This window comes from Meriones unguiculatus, chromosome 14 (genome assembly GCF_030254825.1).
Source record: "Meriones unguiculatus strain TT.TT164.6M chromosome 14, Bangor_MerUng_6.1, whole genome shotgun sequence".
Classification (NCBI taxonomy): domain Eukaryota; kingdom Metazoa; phylum Chordata; class Mammalia; order Rodentia; family Muridae; genus Meriones; species Meriones unguiculatus.
In genome coordinates this window covers 83987587-84004094 of record NC_083361.1, presented here as the reverse complement: position 1 = coordinate 84004094, position 16508 = coordinate 83987587, and the positions used below count along the sequence as shown (strand labels likewise).

At 36.7% G+C, this 16508-nt stretch overlaps 1 protein-coding gene across 16 annotated transcripts in view; it reads left to right on the top strand.

The window, feature by feature from the left end:
* Emsy (EMSY transcriptional repressor, BRCA2 interacting) overlaps positions 1 to 16508 on the top strand; it is a 71694-nt gene that overhangs the window by 35921 nt on the left and 19265 nt on the right. For 15 of the 16 annotated variants that reach the window (XM_060367619.1, XM_060367615.1, XM_060367621.1 and 12 more), the window contains 5 exons: positions 1982 to 2131; positions 4089 to 4259; positions 10388 to 10524; positions 12922 to 13095; positions 15204 to 15402. In XM_060367619.1, the coding sequence (XP_060223602.1) occupies positions 1982 to 2131; positions 4089 to 4259; positions 10388 to 10524; positions 12922 to 13095; positions 15204 to 15402 (831 nt within the window). The remainder of the gene's footprint in view (positions 1 to 1981; positions 2132 to 4088; positions 4260 to 10387; positions 10525 to 12921; positions 13096 to 15203; positions 15403 to 16508) is intronic. The other variant, XM_021656547.2, reaches the window with a different exon arrangement.

Below are 16508 nucleotides of genomic sequence, written 5' to 3'. Positions count from 1 at the left end.
TTATTTCTTGGAGCTTCTTTCTGCTTGGGAATTATGTAGTATTATGGCTCATTAGTAAAACATGCTAGAAATAATTTTTCTTTGTATATATTATATTCAGAACTATTTTTAGAATACTTATTGAATTTCTTGGCATTAAGTATTGTAAAGTATTAAATACTTTACAAATATATTTGATCCTCACAGTAGCCCTATGAGGTATATACTAATAAAATTTTTATTTTGTATATAAAAATAGAGTCATGAAAGTTATTTAAGTAACTGTGTCAAATACCATAATTTCAATTTCTTTCTTAGCTAATGAAAGTTTAAGATTATCTAAAGCTACTAAGTACGTAGATCTGTTTCCTTAATAGCTCAGCTTAAATCATCACCTATATTAGTTACTTTCTTGTTTCTGTGACAAAAACCATTGGGAAAGGAAGGGTTTACTCTGATTTGAAGTTAGAGGACCATGATGGTAGGAAAGTAATGGTGGCAGGAACTTGAGGCAGTTGGTGAGGGAGGAGAGAGTGGGCAATGCTAGTCCTCAATTCCTATCTCTTTATCATTGAGTGCAGGATAAGAGCCCATGGAACGGTCTAGATCTTCTTTCCTTAGCCTAATCTAGAAAAATTCCTCTAGACATGCCTAGAGGTTTGTTCACTTGGTGACTGTAAATTTCGTCAAATGGACAGTTGAGATAAACCATCATGCCACACCATAAACAATATAATGCTTAATTTTCTCTATGAGGATACTTAGTTTTATATATTTTCTTTAAAGATTAGAGTGGAGAAATGGCACTAAATTTTTCTTCTTTAGTTACCACTGATTTAAAAGTGCACCTAGCTTAATAGCTCATACTTTTTAATGTCACATTGGAAAGCCAGTGTGAACAACGTAACATTGTAAATTAAAAAAATGAAAATGTATGGTGGGCATGGTGGCACAGGCCTTTTATCCCAGCACTTGGGAGGCAGAGGCAGGCGGATCTCTGAGTTTGAGGCCAGCCTGGTCTACAGAGTGAGTTCCAGGACAGCCAAAGCTACACAGAGAAACCCTGTCTCAAAAAAAATAAATAAATAAATAAAAAAGTCCCAACATAAATTCCACTTTTTATACTTATTTCATATTTCCTTTGTGTTCTTTTCACATGCATGTTTTATGTAGGTGTAATACTGATGTGGTCTTTTTTGGCATTCTGTATTTGATAAAGTGAGTTATTAAAATACTTTTTTATAGAAAGCTATTTAAGGACTTTGAGTAGAGCACTTGCCTAGCATGTCTGAATCCCTGGGTTCAGTAGTACTAACAACAAGAAAGTTTTGTTGTGTTTTTTTTTTTTTTTTTTTTTTTTTTTTTTTTGTTGTTGTTTTAAGCTGGGCATGGTAGCACACATCTGTAATCCCAGCATTCAGGAGACAGAGGCGGTAGAATCTTTAGTTCCAGGCCCGCCTGGACTACTCAGTGAGCTCCAGGACAGCCTTAGCTACATAATGAGACCCTATCTCAATACAAAACAATGAAAAATGAGACAGCCATTTAAAAAACCAAACAAAATCTATTCTTAGCCTATTAAGTTTTTATCAGCTTACTATGTCAGTTCAAAGAGTCATGAAAAGTCTTTGTTGCTGAGAACCTGGAAGGGCTATGTGGACTGCTTTTGAGTTCTTATGTTAGTCCTTTCTTCTCAAATACTTGTTTGGAACAGAATATTTTCTTTTGCTAACTGGTTTCAAAACTTGTATGCACACTACCATAGGTAAAAGTCCAGATTTAGTTTTCTTTAAGAAATCTGTTAATGTAATATAGCTGAACTCTTGAATTGGGAGAATTAAGGAAAGAGGAGTTTGAGCAATGGAAGCTTAGAGTTTCATCAGTGTTAAAAAGGCATCTCTAGGGTAGGATTCAGTAAATGTGTGTGACTGTTGCCCTATTGGGCTAACTGACAGTTTAAAAAACATTATTTGTACTGAGATTTATCTTTTTTCTTTCAAAGGTGTTAAAATCATCACACAGCAGGTTCAACCAAGTAAAATCTTACCCAAACCAGTGACTGCAACTCTCCCCACCAGTAGCAATTCCCCAATTATGGTGGTTAGCAGTAATGGTGCAATTATGACAACTAAACTGGTAACTACTCCTACTGGTAAGTTTCGCAAGCATCAGTCCATTCATTCATGTCATCAGATAATTTCCCATACCAGCAGTGTCACATTGCACATCCAGAAACTGAGACACTTCTACAAACAAGTCCTTTTTATTTGTTTAGAGACAGGGTCTATGGCTTAGAATTCTCTATGTAGCTGAGGATGAACTTGAACTCATTCTTGATCCTCCTGCCCCTACCTCCTGAGTGCTGGGAATACAGATGTGCGCCACCACACAGGTTTGTAAGGTGCTGGGGATCAAACCAAGGGCCTGGTTCATGCGAGGCGAGCTCTCCACCAAACAGTTTTCAAAAGAGCTTTCTTGTCTCCCTCTACTCCTGTGCCAATCCTGAAGTTAGCTCTTTTATGATACATTTTTTTTTCATAGTCCTGTTATCTTTCTTTATTGCAGTTACTCCAATTTCTACCTACCTAGTTGTTTGTTGAGTTGTTTTATTCATATTAGACAACGAGCTTTATGGGAGTAAGGGAACAAATTCTTTATTCACCATATGTAGGCACTCAGTTAAGATTGTTGAGTAACTGAAAAGATGCCCAACTTACAAGGATGTTACTCACAAGGTTAAGAGTTCATGTTACATTACCATGTAATAAGTGTTGCCTAGTCTGCTGGAAGCATGTTACTTTTCCTGGATAGAAGAGTACAATCAGCTTGTGCTTGAGGTGGTAACAATGTAGAACATTTTAAATTACCGCCCTTTGTGACCTTTATAAGTATTAAATGGTATCAAGTCAGGAGCTAAGGGGATAGCTCAGTGGGTAAAAGCACTTTTTAAAATGTTAGTGTAAGGAACTGAGTTCAAATCCCAGAACTTATATAAAAGCCAGGCCCATAGCAACGCTGGCTGATGTTTCTGTGTTTACAGTGCAGCAAATGTTTCTTTTAACCAGTTATAATTCAGACTTTATACCCTTGTAGCATGTTTACTTTGCACTAGACCTTTTATTTATTTTTTCCCCTGGTTCAGATGTATGCTGTGATTAGTCTAATTCTTCTTAATGATCTTTTCATGGTTGTAGTGGTTGTAAGTTTTTTAAGTAACTTCCTAAAAGTATTTTTTCTCATGTGGGTAGTTTGGAAATGTCTGTCACGTGGTCTCTGAATCTCATTTCAATTTAAACAAATGCCACCTTAGTCTTTTCTATTTTACCTCTCCATTTTGCTTAAGGCTAATCTTTCCTTTAGGAATAGTCTTTCTGAGTCCCTGGATTTATAGGAAACTGCAGTAGACTCATCTGATCAGTTTTTAATCCTTCTTTGAGAAGGAGAAAGTCATAGAGATAGTGGGAAGGGCATAAAGTCCCTGAGAGAGGTGAGCAGGTTCTAACAGGTCAGTTAAAGTTGGGGAATGCGCAAACAGGCAATTTCAGGGTAAGACTGCTCATGGCAATTCATGGCAGTCTCAGCTATATCTAGTAAAACGAGGGACTGAACCCTTTAAAAGAGAGGGATCTCTAGAGTGTAAAACAGAAACGGTACAAAATTTTAGGTGAATAATATGCTTTATTTGCTGAATGGTGACATTGGATTTGGCTCTGGGATAGCATCAGACAGACACGGGGACTTTAATATCTGTAACAAAAACACCTATGTAAGGTGCTTTGGCAGGAAAATGGTTGCATTGAAGTGTTTGCACAAAACTATTGGAAGAAAGATGGTGGGAGAAGGGGAGGGTTCTACCTTTCCTTGGGCTGGTAATTTGGTGTGACACATCACAAAGTTTCATATGTTAAGTTAATTTGAATTGACTAGGCGTTGCTTCTTGCTGTACACAATGAAAACTGGCTGTAAAATTGTAAATGAATGTCTTGACACCTTGCAATTGCATATTCAAATTAAAGTGATATAGATGACGTTGGACTATAGTGAATTGTATGATTATCATTCTTTTTGTAAGTATTGACAATTTTTTTTTCACTACTTTCTTCTTAAAGGTACTCAGGCAGCCTATACCCGGCCAACAGTGAGCCCATCCTTAGGTCGTGTAGCCACAACCCCTGGAGCTGCAACCTATGTGAAAACTACCAGTGGTAGCATCATTACTGTAGTACCCAAATCATTAGCTACCTTGGGAGGAAAGATAATTAGCAGTAATATTGTTTCTGGTAGGTATGTCTAGAATATGTTAAAAGCATGATGATATTTGGTTAGAAGAAAAGCTGTGTTTCTCTACAAGACTCTGTTTTAAAAATTTTATTTATTACAATTTATTCACTTTGTATCCCAGCTGTAGCCTCCTCCCTCATTCCCTCCCAGTCCCACCCTCTCTCCTTCCTCCTCCTCCCAGGCCCCTCTCCCAGTCCACTGATGGGGAGGTCCTCCTTTTCTTCAGTTTGACCCTAGCCTATCAGGTCTCATCAGGACTGGCTGCATTGTCTTCCTCTGTGGCCTGGTAAGGCTGCTCCTCCCTCAGGGGGAGGTGATCAAAGAGCCAGCCACTGAGTTCATGACAACAAGAGTTTATTAATAACTGTTTGTTTGTTTGTTTTTTGTTTCAAGTTGTGATGCTTTGTTTTCAGTCATTGTATGTAGTAATTAAATACAGTTTTAGTTTTAGCACTAAATGTTCACATATAAAGCTTTTGATAAATTCGAAGTTGAAAGAGCATTTAGTTTTAAGTCACAATGCAAAGATTATAGTTCATTTTTTTTATTTAAAAAATAGTCTCACTTTGACAACCCTGTTTGGCTTTATATAACTTGGTATTGTGCCAGCTCTGAAGACATGTGGTCACATGAAGCTGTTCAGTGCCTTAAAGAGGATAATGGAATTGTATATGCATCTGAATATATTTCAGGAACATAGTTTGGATTTTCAGTTACTGATGTCATTTTAGCTTATTAAACAACATATTTGATTATCTTTGCTTTTCACCATTTATGCTGTTTGCTTTTAAAAAATATTTTACTGAGATAGTAAAACTAACCCTTTGCCTATGTATTGGTCTGTTAAAACAGTACCTGGTTTTTATTGGCTCATTAATCTTTACAGTATTTGGATTATAGATTCTGAAGTGAAATGTTAATGTGGTGTTTGTTTTCATTGATTATTATTTTTATTTAAAATTATGTAAATGCTCTGATTAAGAAAGCCTTGTGGATTTTAGCTGTCTACAGTTTTTGTAGACTAGTCATTAGTCATGTTTTGTCTGTCCCGGGTGAGTTGTTCTAATATTTTTAAAATCAAAGTAAAGTTCCTGGCAGTAATTGGATGTTGCTGATAACTCAGAGAATGGAAAAAAGCATAATGGGGCTTGGTGTTGGCATAACACTCTGTATTCAAAGCTGTTAATTTTGGCTCTGCTCTTAAATGTAAGTGAGAAAACCCAGTTTTTGCCAACCTGAGGAGGGAAGGGATCATTGTGCTGTGGCTTCTAAGTGGATATTTAAGTAACACAGTTAATACTCTAACTTACTATTTGATGGTATCTTTAAATAGTATAAAGCTCTTGCTCAAACATATTTCACAAAGTTGACCTTCATGGGAAGATAGCTTTTTATGACCTTGAACAGCTTTCTTACGTGTATCTTGAGTTCATGTGGTTTGTATTTTATAGAGCATTGTATATCTGCAGGTGTGTCTAGATGTCATAAAGTCTCTTTTGGGACCTTATTCATGGTGTAGCTGCTCTGTATTAGATTAATGTAAATATGCACATCCTAGAAGTGGAGATACCTATCTAATCTGATACCTATCTATAAGCACATGTGCACACACACACACACACACACATACACACACTCACACACACTATACCTTTGTATTAAAGATGAAATTACTCTTGGCTAGGTGCTGTTTCATGTGAATAGGTGGTTCGACCTGAGGAGAATTTTAAAATCCTCCAGCTTTTCAGCACTATAGGATATACTGAATAAAGTTAAAAAAGTTTAACTTGGTGGCAAATACATTTACCTACTGAGCCATCTTTCTGGCTTCCAGTTTACAATCTTTACTTTAAAAAAAATAGCACTTCTACTTTATATTCTTGCTATGACACTGAGAGTATACAATAGTAATTTAAAAAGTCTATTCATCATCAGCTTGTAGCAAATTTAAATAGTTTTTCACCTTCATCCATGAACAGGTGGTGGTTCTGACTTACCTGTCTCCCACACAGAAGAAAGCCCACCCCCTCCCTCAAGACAGGGTTTCTCTGTGTAGCCTTGGCTGTTATGGACTTACTTTGTAGACCAGGTTGCTGAAATATTTTCAGACATTTGGCTATAAGGGTAGAAAATTTTGGGAGGTACAGGGGGGATACAAAGTGAATAAACTAATTAATAAAATTAAGAAAAAAAAGAATAAAAGATTTTAGAAAAAAAAAGCAAAAAAAATTATTTTTTCTCATTGTGGGGGACTTTAGAAAGGTGCAAGAAAAATTAAGACTATAATGTTTTATGTAAATGTTATTAACAATTTATATATTTTTCCATATCAGTAAATGCATTTTGACCACCCCATGATTATGTAATATTCCGTGTGTACCATAACTTAATAGTATGCTTACTGTTGAATGATGTAGATTGTTTATAGGTTTGGGTTTTTGACTTTTAGATTTTTTTTCTTCTTCCTTGGTTATAAATAATCCTGTGGTGAACACCTATAAACTATTTGTGAAGCTCTTGTTTCCTTAGCATAACACCTTACAAGGCAGGTTAAATTTCTCAATGTAATTTTTAAGAAAATTTTTATTTTTATTAGAAGCATGTGGAAACTATGTGATTTGCATATTTTTGTGAATGTTGTTGAGTGTTGATTGTAGAAGTACACTCATTTTATGCACAAGTTGGGTTCCTTCAGAGATGAATTCATTGTCTTAACCCTAAGGGCATTGTGAGGACCTGGGACAAGACTTGATCGTGACTCCTTTAATCTTTCCAGTGCCTAAACAAGGAACAATTGTTTGTGTACTTTTTTACTAAAGTATTGAATCATTCTTTCAACAAAACAGCAGAAAACTTTACACAAAAACCAAGATAGGATGATTTAGGAATCCATGGTTAGTAAGCTCTAAGCCAATAAATTGGCTAAGTCAGCACAGCATAATGTTCAAAGTTGTTCCCTTCTTGGGATGCTCAGAAAACAGCGCACCACGAGCTGACCTCCTCAGTGCCCCTTCCCCCACACCATTTAATGCTATAGTTTGTTTTGTTCAGGCTGATCGAGAACTTGTGGTCCTCCTGCCTTAGTCACTGGAGGAGTGTAGGGTTACACCAAGCCTGGCTATAACTGCTGGAGTTTTTCATAGTTTGTTGCTACTGTTTGAGGCAGGATCTTACTATGTGTTCCAGGCTGGCCTCACACCAGCTATGTATTCTACGCTGTCTTTGAACTTGCACTTCTTTTGCCTCTGCAGTTTACAAGCATCCTAAAAAAAAAAAAAAAAAAAGAAAAAATATGGAATGCGTCATTATTATCAGAGCCCATTGTGATCCAAATGTGATTTGTGTTTTTACCCTTTCTGAGCATAGTCTCTGTAGGTAGGTTCCCTGAAATGCTAGATTCTGAATGTGGTGCTATGATATGTAAACATTTACACAGGATTCAGTGTGTACGCTAAAGATTGCTAATGGACTACAGATGAACCTCAGCAAGAACACTTGCTTAGTATGAGCAAGGCCCTGGGCTTGATTCCCAGAACTGGAGGGGGTGGCGGACAATGACACTAAAGATGCTAACCAGTTTTTGCATGTTCTGTTATGTTATAAAACTGCCGTCTTTTCTACTTTTTGAACGTGTAATACTTCTTTGCATAGATTTCTTCTTAGTTGAAACATGTACACTGGAATGTCAGTATTGGTCATTGTAGAAAAGAAGGCTGTTCTATTTTCATATAATGTTATACTTGTTATTTTCTGTTAGTCCTCTTTCTCCCAGTTTGTTTTATTGAACCTCCCTCTGCTGCCCACTCTACCCTGTGCCCCCTATACCCTCCTATTGGTTAAGCTGGTAGACTTGATTTATGACTGTCTTCTAAATCGACAAACCTTTGCAGTAGAAGAGATAGATATTTTAGTGCATATAAATAAAACTGGTTGTTAAGTTTTATCTAAGACTTGGAAAAATGGCTCAGCAGTTAAGAGTGGTGACTGCTCTTCCAGAGGACTAGGGTCCAATTCCCAGCACCAACATGGCAGCTCACAACTGTAACTCCAGTTTCAGGGCATCTGATGCCCTCATAACAGATATACATACATACATGTAAGCAAAATACCAATGTACATAAAATAAAAATAAATAAATAAATAATTTTTAAAGAGGAGTTTTTACCCCCCTTAAAAAATGGACCTTATGTTTGTTGTTAATTTAAACGTATAGTTTATATTTCTTTAAGGTAGTTTTTATAAAAACACTTTTTATTATCAAATATTTGCTAAATTTCCAGGTTTTTAAAAGGCCTACATAACCGTATATGAGGGGGTTAGAATTAATCAAGAGTTAAAGTTGGTTTAAGTGAATAATGCAGTTCATAATTGTGCATTTATTCACAGAGCAGTTGGAGGAAAAAGCAGTTGTAAAGCTAGTTGGTAGATGCAGGTGCTTTCCTATGTGCCTGCTGAGTGGCGCCTTGGACTGATGAGACATTGGGTCATAATAAGTGCATTGTGAAGATCTGTTAAAAGGATTTCTTTATTAGCAATTTCTTAATTGTTTAAAAATAGTTTTAGATTTATTTTATGTATATGAATACATACATGCAAATCTGTAGGTGTTTAGCATGTACATGCCTGTTGCCTGCAGAGATCAGAAGAGGGTATCGGATCCCTTGGAACTGGAATTATGGATGGTTATGGCCCACTTTGTGGGTCCCTCAGGTTTCCTGCAAGAGCAACAAGCCTTTGACCTCTGAACCACCTCCCTTGCTCCTTCTGAATAATTCTAAGGACTAGAATTTTCTTATTCTTGGTGTAAGATTATTTCATATAATGTTAATCTGAATTCTAAAAAGGAATGTTATTATTTTTCCAGTGGAAAATAATAAAAAATTGTGTAATATTTTTGAGAATAATTAGGAGTGTTTGTTATTGAGTGCCCATTCTGTACTTAATCGTTTACTGCCCAGGCCTGTAGAAAAATATGATCTGCCTGCCTTTCTAGGCACAGAAATTTTTAGAAGCAAAAATAGAATCGGGCCTGATATGCGCAATATAAAATCAGCACACTGATGGAAAGGTGTATAATCTTAAATCTGTCAGAATTTTGAAAGTCCCATACAGGAGTTTGGGCTTTGTGGTATAGGTAGTGGGAAGCCTCCTAGCTTGCCTAAAGTTTATGATGTTTCCTGTGAACAGGAGGAACTAATGTGGCTAAATGGTAGAGTAGGACAGTGTACGCTGCAGTTTTGTTTATTGGTTTTAATACTTATTCATTTTGTGGGGTAGGAGTGCTGAGGCCAGAGGACAACTTGTAAGAGTTGGTTCTCTCCTTCTACCGTGTGGGGCCTGTGGATTGATTTCAGTCACTAGGTATGACAAGCAAGTGTTGTTACCTGATGCCCATCCTGTCACCCCACATGTAGGATTGAGACGTTCAGGAGGGAAAGTTGAAACTAGATATAGTGGGATTAGGAATACTCTTTAAAAATCACTTTAACCTGTTTCAGATTCTTGATGTAAAAGGTTTCATTTAGGATGTTGGATTTGGTATAGAACATCAGAACTGTAAGATAGAGATGCTTGAAATGGAGGAATGGCCACAATTTAATATTAGATTTGAGGGAAATGCATGTCATAAAGTAAGATTTTTGTTTATTTTTAAACTAGTCAGAAAAGAGTGTTGATGGGGAAACAGCTAGTGATATTTTTAGATTTGGAATTTGGTATGTAGGTCCTTAGATTCTCAAATGATGATTGCTTTAAGACTCCTTGCTGGGCATGGTGTTACATGGCTGTAATACCAGTACTTGGGAGGGAGAGATAGGTAGGCAGATCTTTCTGAGTTCTAGACCAAGCCTGGTCTACCTAGCGAATTCTAGACCAGCTAGAGCTACATAGTTCAATATTGTCTCAAAAACCTTCAAAATAAAACAAAAAGAGTCACTTCTAAAAATTTATCATTCTGGGATGATTTAGAAGTTACTATTCCAAGTCTTTATTTTTGTCCTTAGGACCACACTCACGTCACCTAAAAGTTGACATTGTTTAGACATGTATTGCTTGTATAAGTCAAACAGAAACAACCAAGTGTCACTAGTCCTTAACTCAGCCCTCCTTTTCTTCCCCCTTCTCTAAGGGACGACTACCAAAATCACTACAATCCCAATGACTTCCAAGCCCAATGTGATTGTTGTACAAAAGACTACAGGAAAAGGAACGACCATTCAAGGCCTCCCTGGTAAAAACGTTGTCACAACATTGCTAAATGCTGGAGTAAGTAAGACCTTGAGCACACTCAGTAGCAGTTTAAAGGCCATCTGTACAGACATTTCCCTTAGGCTGTCAGAACCCCATAGTGGATGGAATGGCTTGATTCTCAACTGCTGTGATAGAATAACCTTTACCTATCATCAACTAATGGCATTTTTCACAGTAATCTGAAAGCATGTTACTCACAGCTGCTAATAGTGGGTGGTTTGTGACTGTGATTTGAGTGTTTAGTTTTCTTCAAATGGAGAATTCCACTGGCTTAGCTGCAGGAAGCCTTGGAACAATTTTATTCCTGCTTATGGCCAATAGATTAGCATTTGACTTAGGCTGCACAAAGAGCAACATCTGACTTTAAAATAAAATTAATAGATGGGGATTTGTTACTTAAAGGTTTGTTTATTGTTTATTTTTTCCATTTGCGGTTCTGAGGCAGTTGTTAAGAGGTTGGAGGGAGACACATTTAGGTTTTGTGTCTCACTGTTGTAGTTTGACCTTGGGTGACTTATTTAACCACTGTAATTTTTTATTTCTTTATGTCTATATTGGGGTGATGGTAATTTTTTTGAAAGTGCTTAGAGTAGTGTCTAATACATGGGAAATTCTCAATCCTTGGTTTCTTATTTTTCTTGGACTTACTAGCATCCATACCTTTCCTGACCTCACTAGAAGGCAAAGATCTTTCATTTTAAGTAGACCATAAAAACTTACGTATCACGGTCTTTTATAATGTTAAAAAGCAGACCATATTAGGCCTTTTCTGAATTCACATTAGCAAACCAATAGTGTGGATTTATAAAAGGGTATGTTATCTGCTATGGGAGATCTAAGAGTCATGTGTGAATTTTTTCTAGTAGATACTAGAGCAATAGTTTGACAGGCAGTGCTAGTAAGGTGAACAGATCAACCTATAGCACCGTTATCTTCAGCACATGGAACATTTGTTTATACTCCCCCCTACATCCCGGTCAGGCCCACTACACGTGCGCCTTCTCAGATGACCCCCTGCAAGCTGGGTGTTGTTTGGATCACAGTACTTGGGTGGGCAGTTAAGGCATTTACAGGTCAGCAGAATGAATCAGAGTTCTTTCTGGAAATGCTGCTGCAGACAGTTTGCGAGAGTTGAAATAACTGTCTGCTTGGAGACACTTTGTCCTTTGGATAATTGTAGTTGGTGGTTAGGTTGATAATTTTTGGACTTGTACTTAGAACCGAATTCTCAGTGGTTGCTTTTAGACAGCTCACCTGATTGCTTTCCATTTACCAACTGCTAAGTCTGAAAGTTGCACATCTCTGATGATGATAGCTAACAATTAAGAAAACCAATAATATGAAAATTGCCAGCTCTTTAATTTTATGAATTTTAATTTAAACATTAATAATGAAATTACTGTATTTGGATTTAATCCAATTAAATTCAAATAAAACTCTGCTGAGATTAAAAATATGACCTAAGTGGTACTTCAGAAGAAAACAATGGGTGGAGGATACAGATTAGTGGTAGAGCATTTGCTTAACATTGTGAGGCCCTGAGTTCAGTCTCCAGCAACACATACACACACAGGGAGAGAGACGGACAAACAGACAATCAATAAAGCAGGTGAAAATTCAGAAAATGCTGAAAGGTTAATGGGCTTGACTAAAGACTAATAATAGACTAAAGACTATAATAGACTAAAGTGGTATTGGTAGCATACTTGGAAAACGTGAGAAATGCCTTAAGTTTTATTCCCCTTTATCTCCATAGAACTTTAGAAAGAGTGTTAATATATTTGTTCTCATCTTTCCCATATTTCTTTCTACAGACATCCTGCCTTATACCGTTATATGTCTGACTTATTTTATATGTGTATGTTTATCTGCTGATATACTGCAGTTTTTTTTTTTAATTATGTAACTATTCCCTTCAGATATACTAAAAAGTAAAAATGAGTATGGAAGATGACCTATAATCTTAGACATAACAGTTGTTAAAATTTTAGTGTATGTTCTTCCAGAAATTTCTGTTTTAATAAAGGTATTCTATGAATGGGATGGTATAAGTTTTTAGATGTTCTTAGATATGGTGATTTAAAAAAACTCATTAATCAGAAATAATTTTTTTGGCTAGAAAGTTGTTCATATGAGTTGTAATATTATTTCAACAAAGCCCAGGGTTTTGTAATCACTTAGAAATCTTGTACCTTGATGCATAATTTACAGTCCTTTTCCTACGCTGGCAAAATTGTTCTGAGTGTTTTCAGTAAAAGGACAGGTTGTTTTTTTTTTTACTGAAAAAAAAAAAGAGCACAGTTGTGAGTTTTGCTTGTTTGTTTGTTTTGTTTTCGGGTTTTTGTTTGTTTTATATCATTTAAATGCATATATATCTATAAATCTCTTAAATAATAATTGACTTTAATTTAGGGAGAGAAGACTCTTCAGACAGTGCCAGCTGGAGCAAAGCCAGCTATAATCACTGCTACGAGACCCATCACCAAGATGATTGTAACGCAGCCCAAAGGAATAGGTTCCACAGTCCAGCCAGCAGCTAAAATCATTCCCACAAAAATTGTATATGGACAACAAGGGAAGACACAGGTATACTGTAGGATATGGTGACTTCTTGGCTTTTGAATGTCTAAAATTTTCAGATAGAAATCTTTCCTTTCCCTCCTTTTCTCCCTTCCTTATTATCTGTCTGTCTGTCTATATCTATTTTGAGGCTGTCTCTCTATGTAGCCCTGGCTGTCCTGGAATTGTGCTATGTAAACTAGGTTGACCTTGAACGCACAGAGATCAGTAGGACTGAAGGCTTACACCACGATGCTGAACCGAGGTAGAAATGTCAAGGAAAAGATCAGTGGGCTAATAAGAAAAGAAACAGTTTTTTGTTTTTTTTTTAAGTCAAGACTGAATGTGTATTTATTAATCTGTTCTTAAAACCTGTTTTTTTTTCTTCAGTACTTTTTAATATATCTGTATGTATTAGACACACTATGAACAAAGGTAGGGAAGCAAATTCTCTTGGAATAAAGTTTTCTGAAGATGCTTGTGACTTGAGAACTGTGTAGCTGAAGAAAGAAGGCGCTCTGGAAGCTAATACCTTCCTGTGAACTGACCAGGCCTGCATAGGCTGTACTTATAAGAATTTGTTGTATTCCAGCTTACATAACATGTTGGTGATGTGTTCATTTTTCAGACAGTAGAAGTCAGGATTAGGATATAGTCTCACATCGGTAGGCTACTGTTTATTTTGTAGGTGCTTTGACTACTTTTCTGAAACTATCAAAGAAAGCAATTCAGCGTTGAAAAATAGTATCCTAGAGGTTTTGTAATATATATTTGTCTAAATCATAGGTGGTCTTTGGAATCTGTTCCCTCAAAATTGTAGCCAAATTGTTTATATATTTAAAAATTAGTTTTATGTTAAGTCCAAATTATTTATTGAATTCAACAGCAAAGATTTCATTTGTTTCACCATGTAAAGTATAACAGAAGTAATTTTTATTTTTTATTTTTTATTTTTTTCATATTTTTATTTTTAAACTCATGGAAATCAGTGACTTAAGAGAGTCCTAAAAGCTTTACAGTCTCATGTGAGTCAGTATTATTTTTGGTGGTGGTGGTATTGGGTGGCAGTCAGCATTTTTATTTCATGAATCCAGTTAAATTCCTGGAGTCTAAATTTTGAAGGTAAATGCTTTAGTATGAAATCTTTTTCCACTTCACTTGTTTTAGTGTCTGTGCTTTTAACCTTGCCAGGAGTCAAACTTCTTGTAGCTTTCAGTAGCACTTTTTTACATCGTTTCCTCTGTGATTTCTAGAGAGATGACTTCGATCTCCTGCAGTTTGCTTTGTGCAGCTGTGTGAGGAATTTTCTTTGGTTCCTTATGAAAAGAAACTTGAAAAACAGTGGCTTGAAGAAATTATAGTTGTAGTTTTCTTCTGTTAACACAGGTTGAGAGAGGAAGCGCAGAAACTTCAGTTAGAAAATTCTGTTGAGTCTAGTTTACTTTTATTTTTTATTTTAATTTTTTCCTGCCATTCAGCTTGTGATTGTTACTGTGATATATAGTACTGGGAATGATTTCTGAAGTTAGATAAGAAAAACTGAAAACTCTTGTCAGAATCATAGCTTTGGGAGACCAACAAGATGGCTACAAGATCATGAGTGCTTGCTGTTCTTGCAGAAGGCCAGAGTTTCATTCCATGCACCCACATTGGGAAGCTTACAACTGTTTTTTTTTCCAGTTCCAGAGAATCCAAAACCCTCTTCTGGCCTCTGAGGGCACCCACATACGTGTGCACATATACATAAACAGACACATACATTAAAAAACAAAAAGAATTGTAGCTGTTGTGGTGTGGCATATACCACTTAAAATATTGCACATAGCTTTGCTCTAGTTCATCTGTGGATTAACTTAGTCTTTGGTAAGCAATACTATGCCCAAAGCCTAACAATAAATATGCATAGAGCTAATTTCTGTATTTGGAAAATAACCTACAAGTTTAGCTTGTGTTATTGTGTTTCTTCTTGAGACAGGATTTTATTGTAGCCATGGTTGGCTTCAAATGTTTGACAGTCTTCCGTCTGCTGTCTCCCAAGTGGTGGGGTTATAGGTATAAACCACCATGCATGGCTTGTTTAGCATTTAAATGATGCTCTGAAATTTTATTTGGACCTGTTTCTGCTTTTCTTCTAGGTTCTCATTAAACCCAAACCAGTTACGTTTCAAGCTACAGTTGTTAGTGAACAAACACGGCAGCTGGTAACAGAAACATTACAGCAAGCATCCAGAGTAGCAGAGGCTGGGAACTCCTCTGCTCAGGAAGGAAAAGAAGAACCACAGGGCTACACAGATAGCAGTTCCTCTTCCACGGAGTCCTCGCAGAGTTCCCAAGGTAAGACTTGCTGTACTTCTGTGTCAGCACTGATGGTGTCCTGCCGTAGTTCCAACAGCTGTTCCTTTTAGGGATTCCAAACCAAATTTGTATGCTGGCAGTTTTGATTTGATTTGAAAGAAATTTTATTTTTTTGTATAGCTTAACCATTATTACAAATACAAAATCAAATGTTCATCAAATCATTGACAGACTTTTTTTTTTTCGATGATGGTTTTTAACACGTAGTATCAAGCAGAACTGTAATTTTCAGATATTAACTTGTGTGTGTTTCCTGTTTGGCTTGGGTAAGTAGAGGAAGAAGTATACAAGAAAGGGAATGTGTTTTTAAAAATGATGATTGCTGAGCCTTGAGAAAGAGTCAAGGTGGCCAGAAGTGAGCTGTGAGTGGTGACCTTGCATCGCGATTTGGGTCTCAGTTTACATCTGTGGTTCTGGCCTAATTATTAGTAAATAACATTTTCTTTAACTCTCAAAAGTATTCCAAGTGGTAAGCAGTGGTTATCCCAATTACTAGAAGCTAAACACCACAGCAGGAGATAATCAGCCTCAGTTGTGTTGTCAGTGTGACGTTTCTCTAGGACAATCTCACGATGTAAACTCCTGTTCTACTCCAAAGCTCTGAGACATTGTCTTCTGTTCGTGTTACTCAGTTAGCCTAACTGCCCTTGTTGTCGGGTGCCTCAGAGTGAGGGTCCTCTGTCTGAAACACCTGGGATGAGAACTGTCTGAGATTTCAGATTTTGTATTTGTGAGTGGGGTGTGTGTGTGCATGTGTGTGCATGAGAGAGAGGAGAGAGAGCTTACAGATGAGATCAGAATCTAAACATGATTTTCAGGTATTTTTCATATAAACCTTACACACTTAGTCTGAGGGTGAGGTTTCAAGTTTTGTTTTTTTTTCCTTGCCCGTGTTTTGACTGTGGCCATCATGCAAGGTCAGGGATGGGACGCTCTGCTAATAGTGTCACTTTGCTCAGAAAGTTTCAGATCATAGTGTATGTTGGATAAGAGCTGTTCAGCCTATGTTTATGTCTGTGCTTATGCAATCTGATGCAGCTAAGCAAAAATGTTCCTTTTTCTTCCTGTTCCTTGTTCCTCTCTTC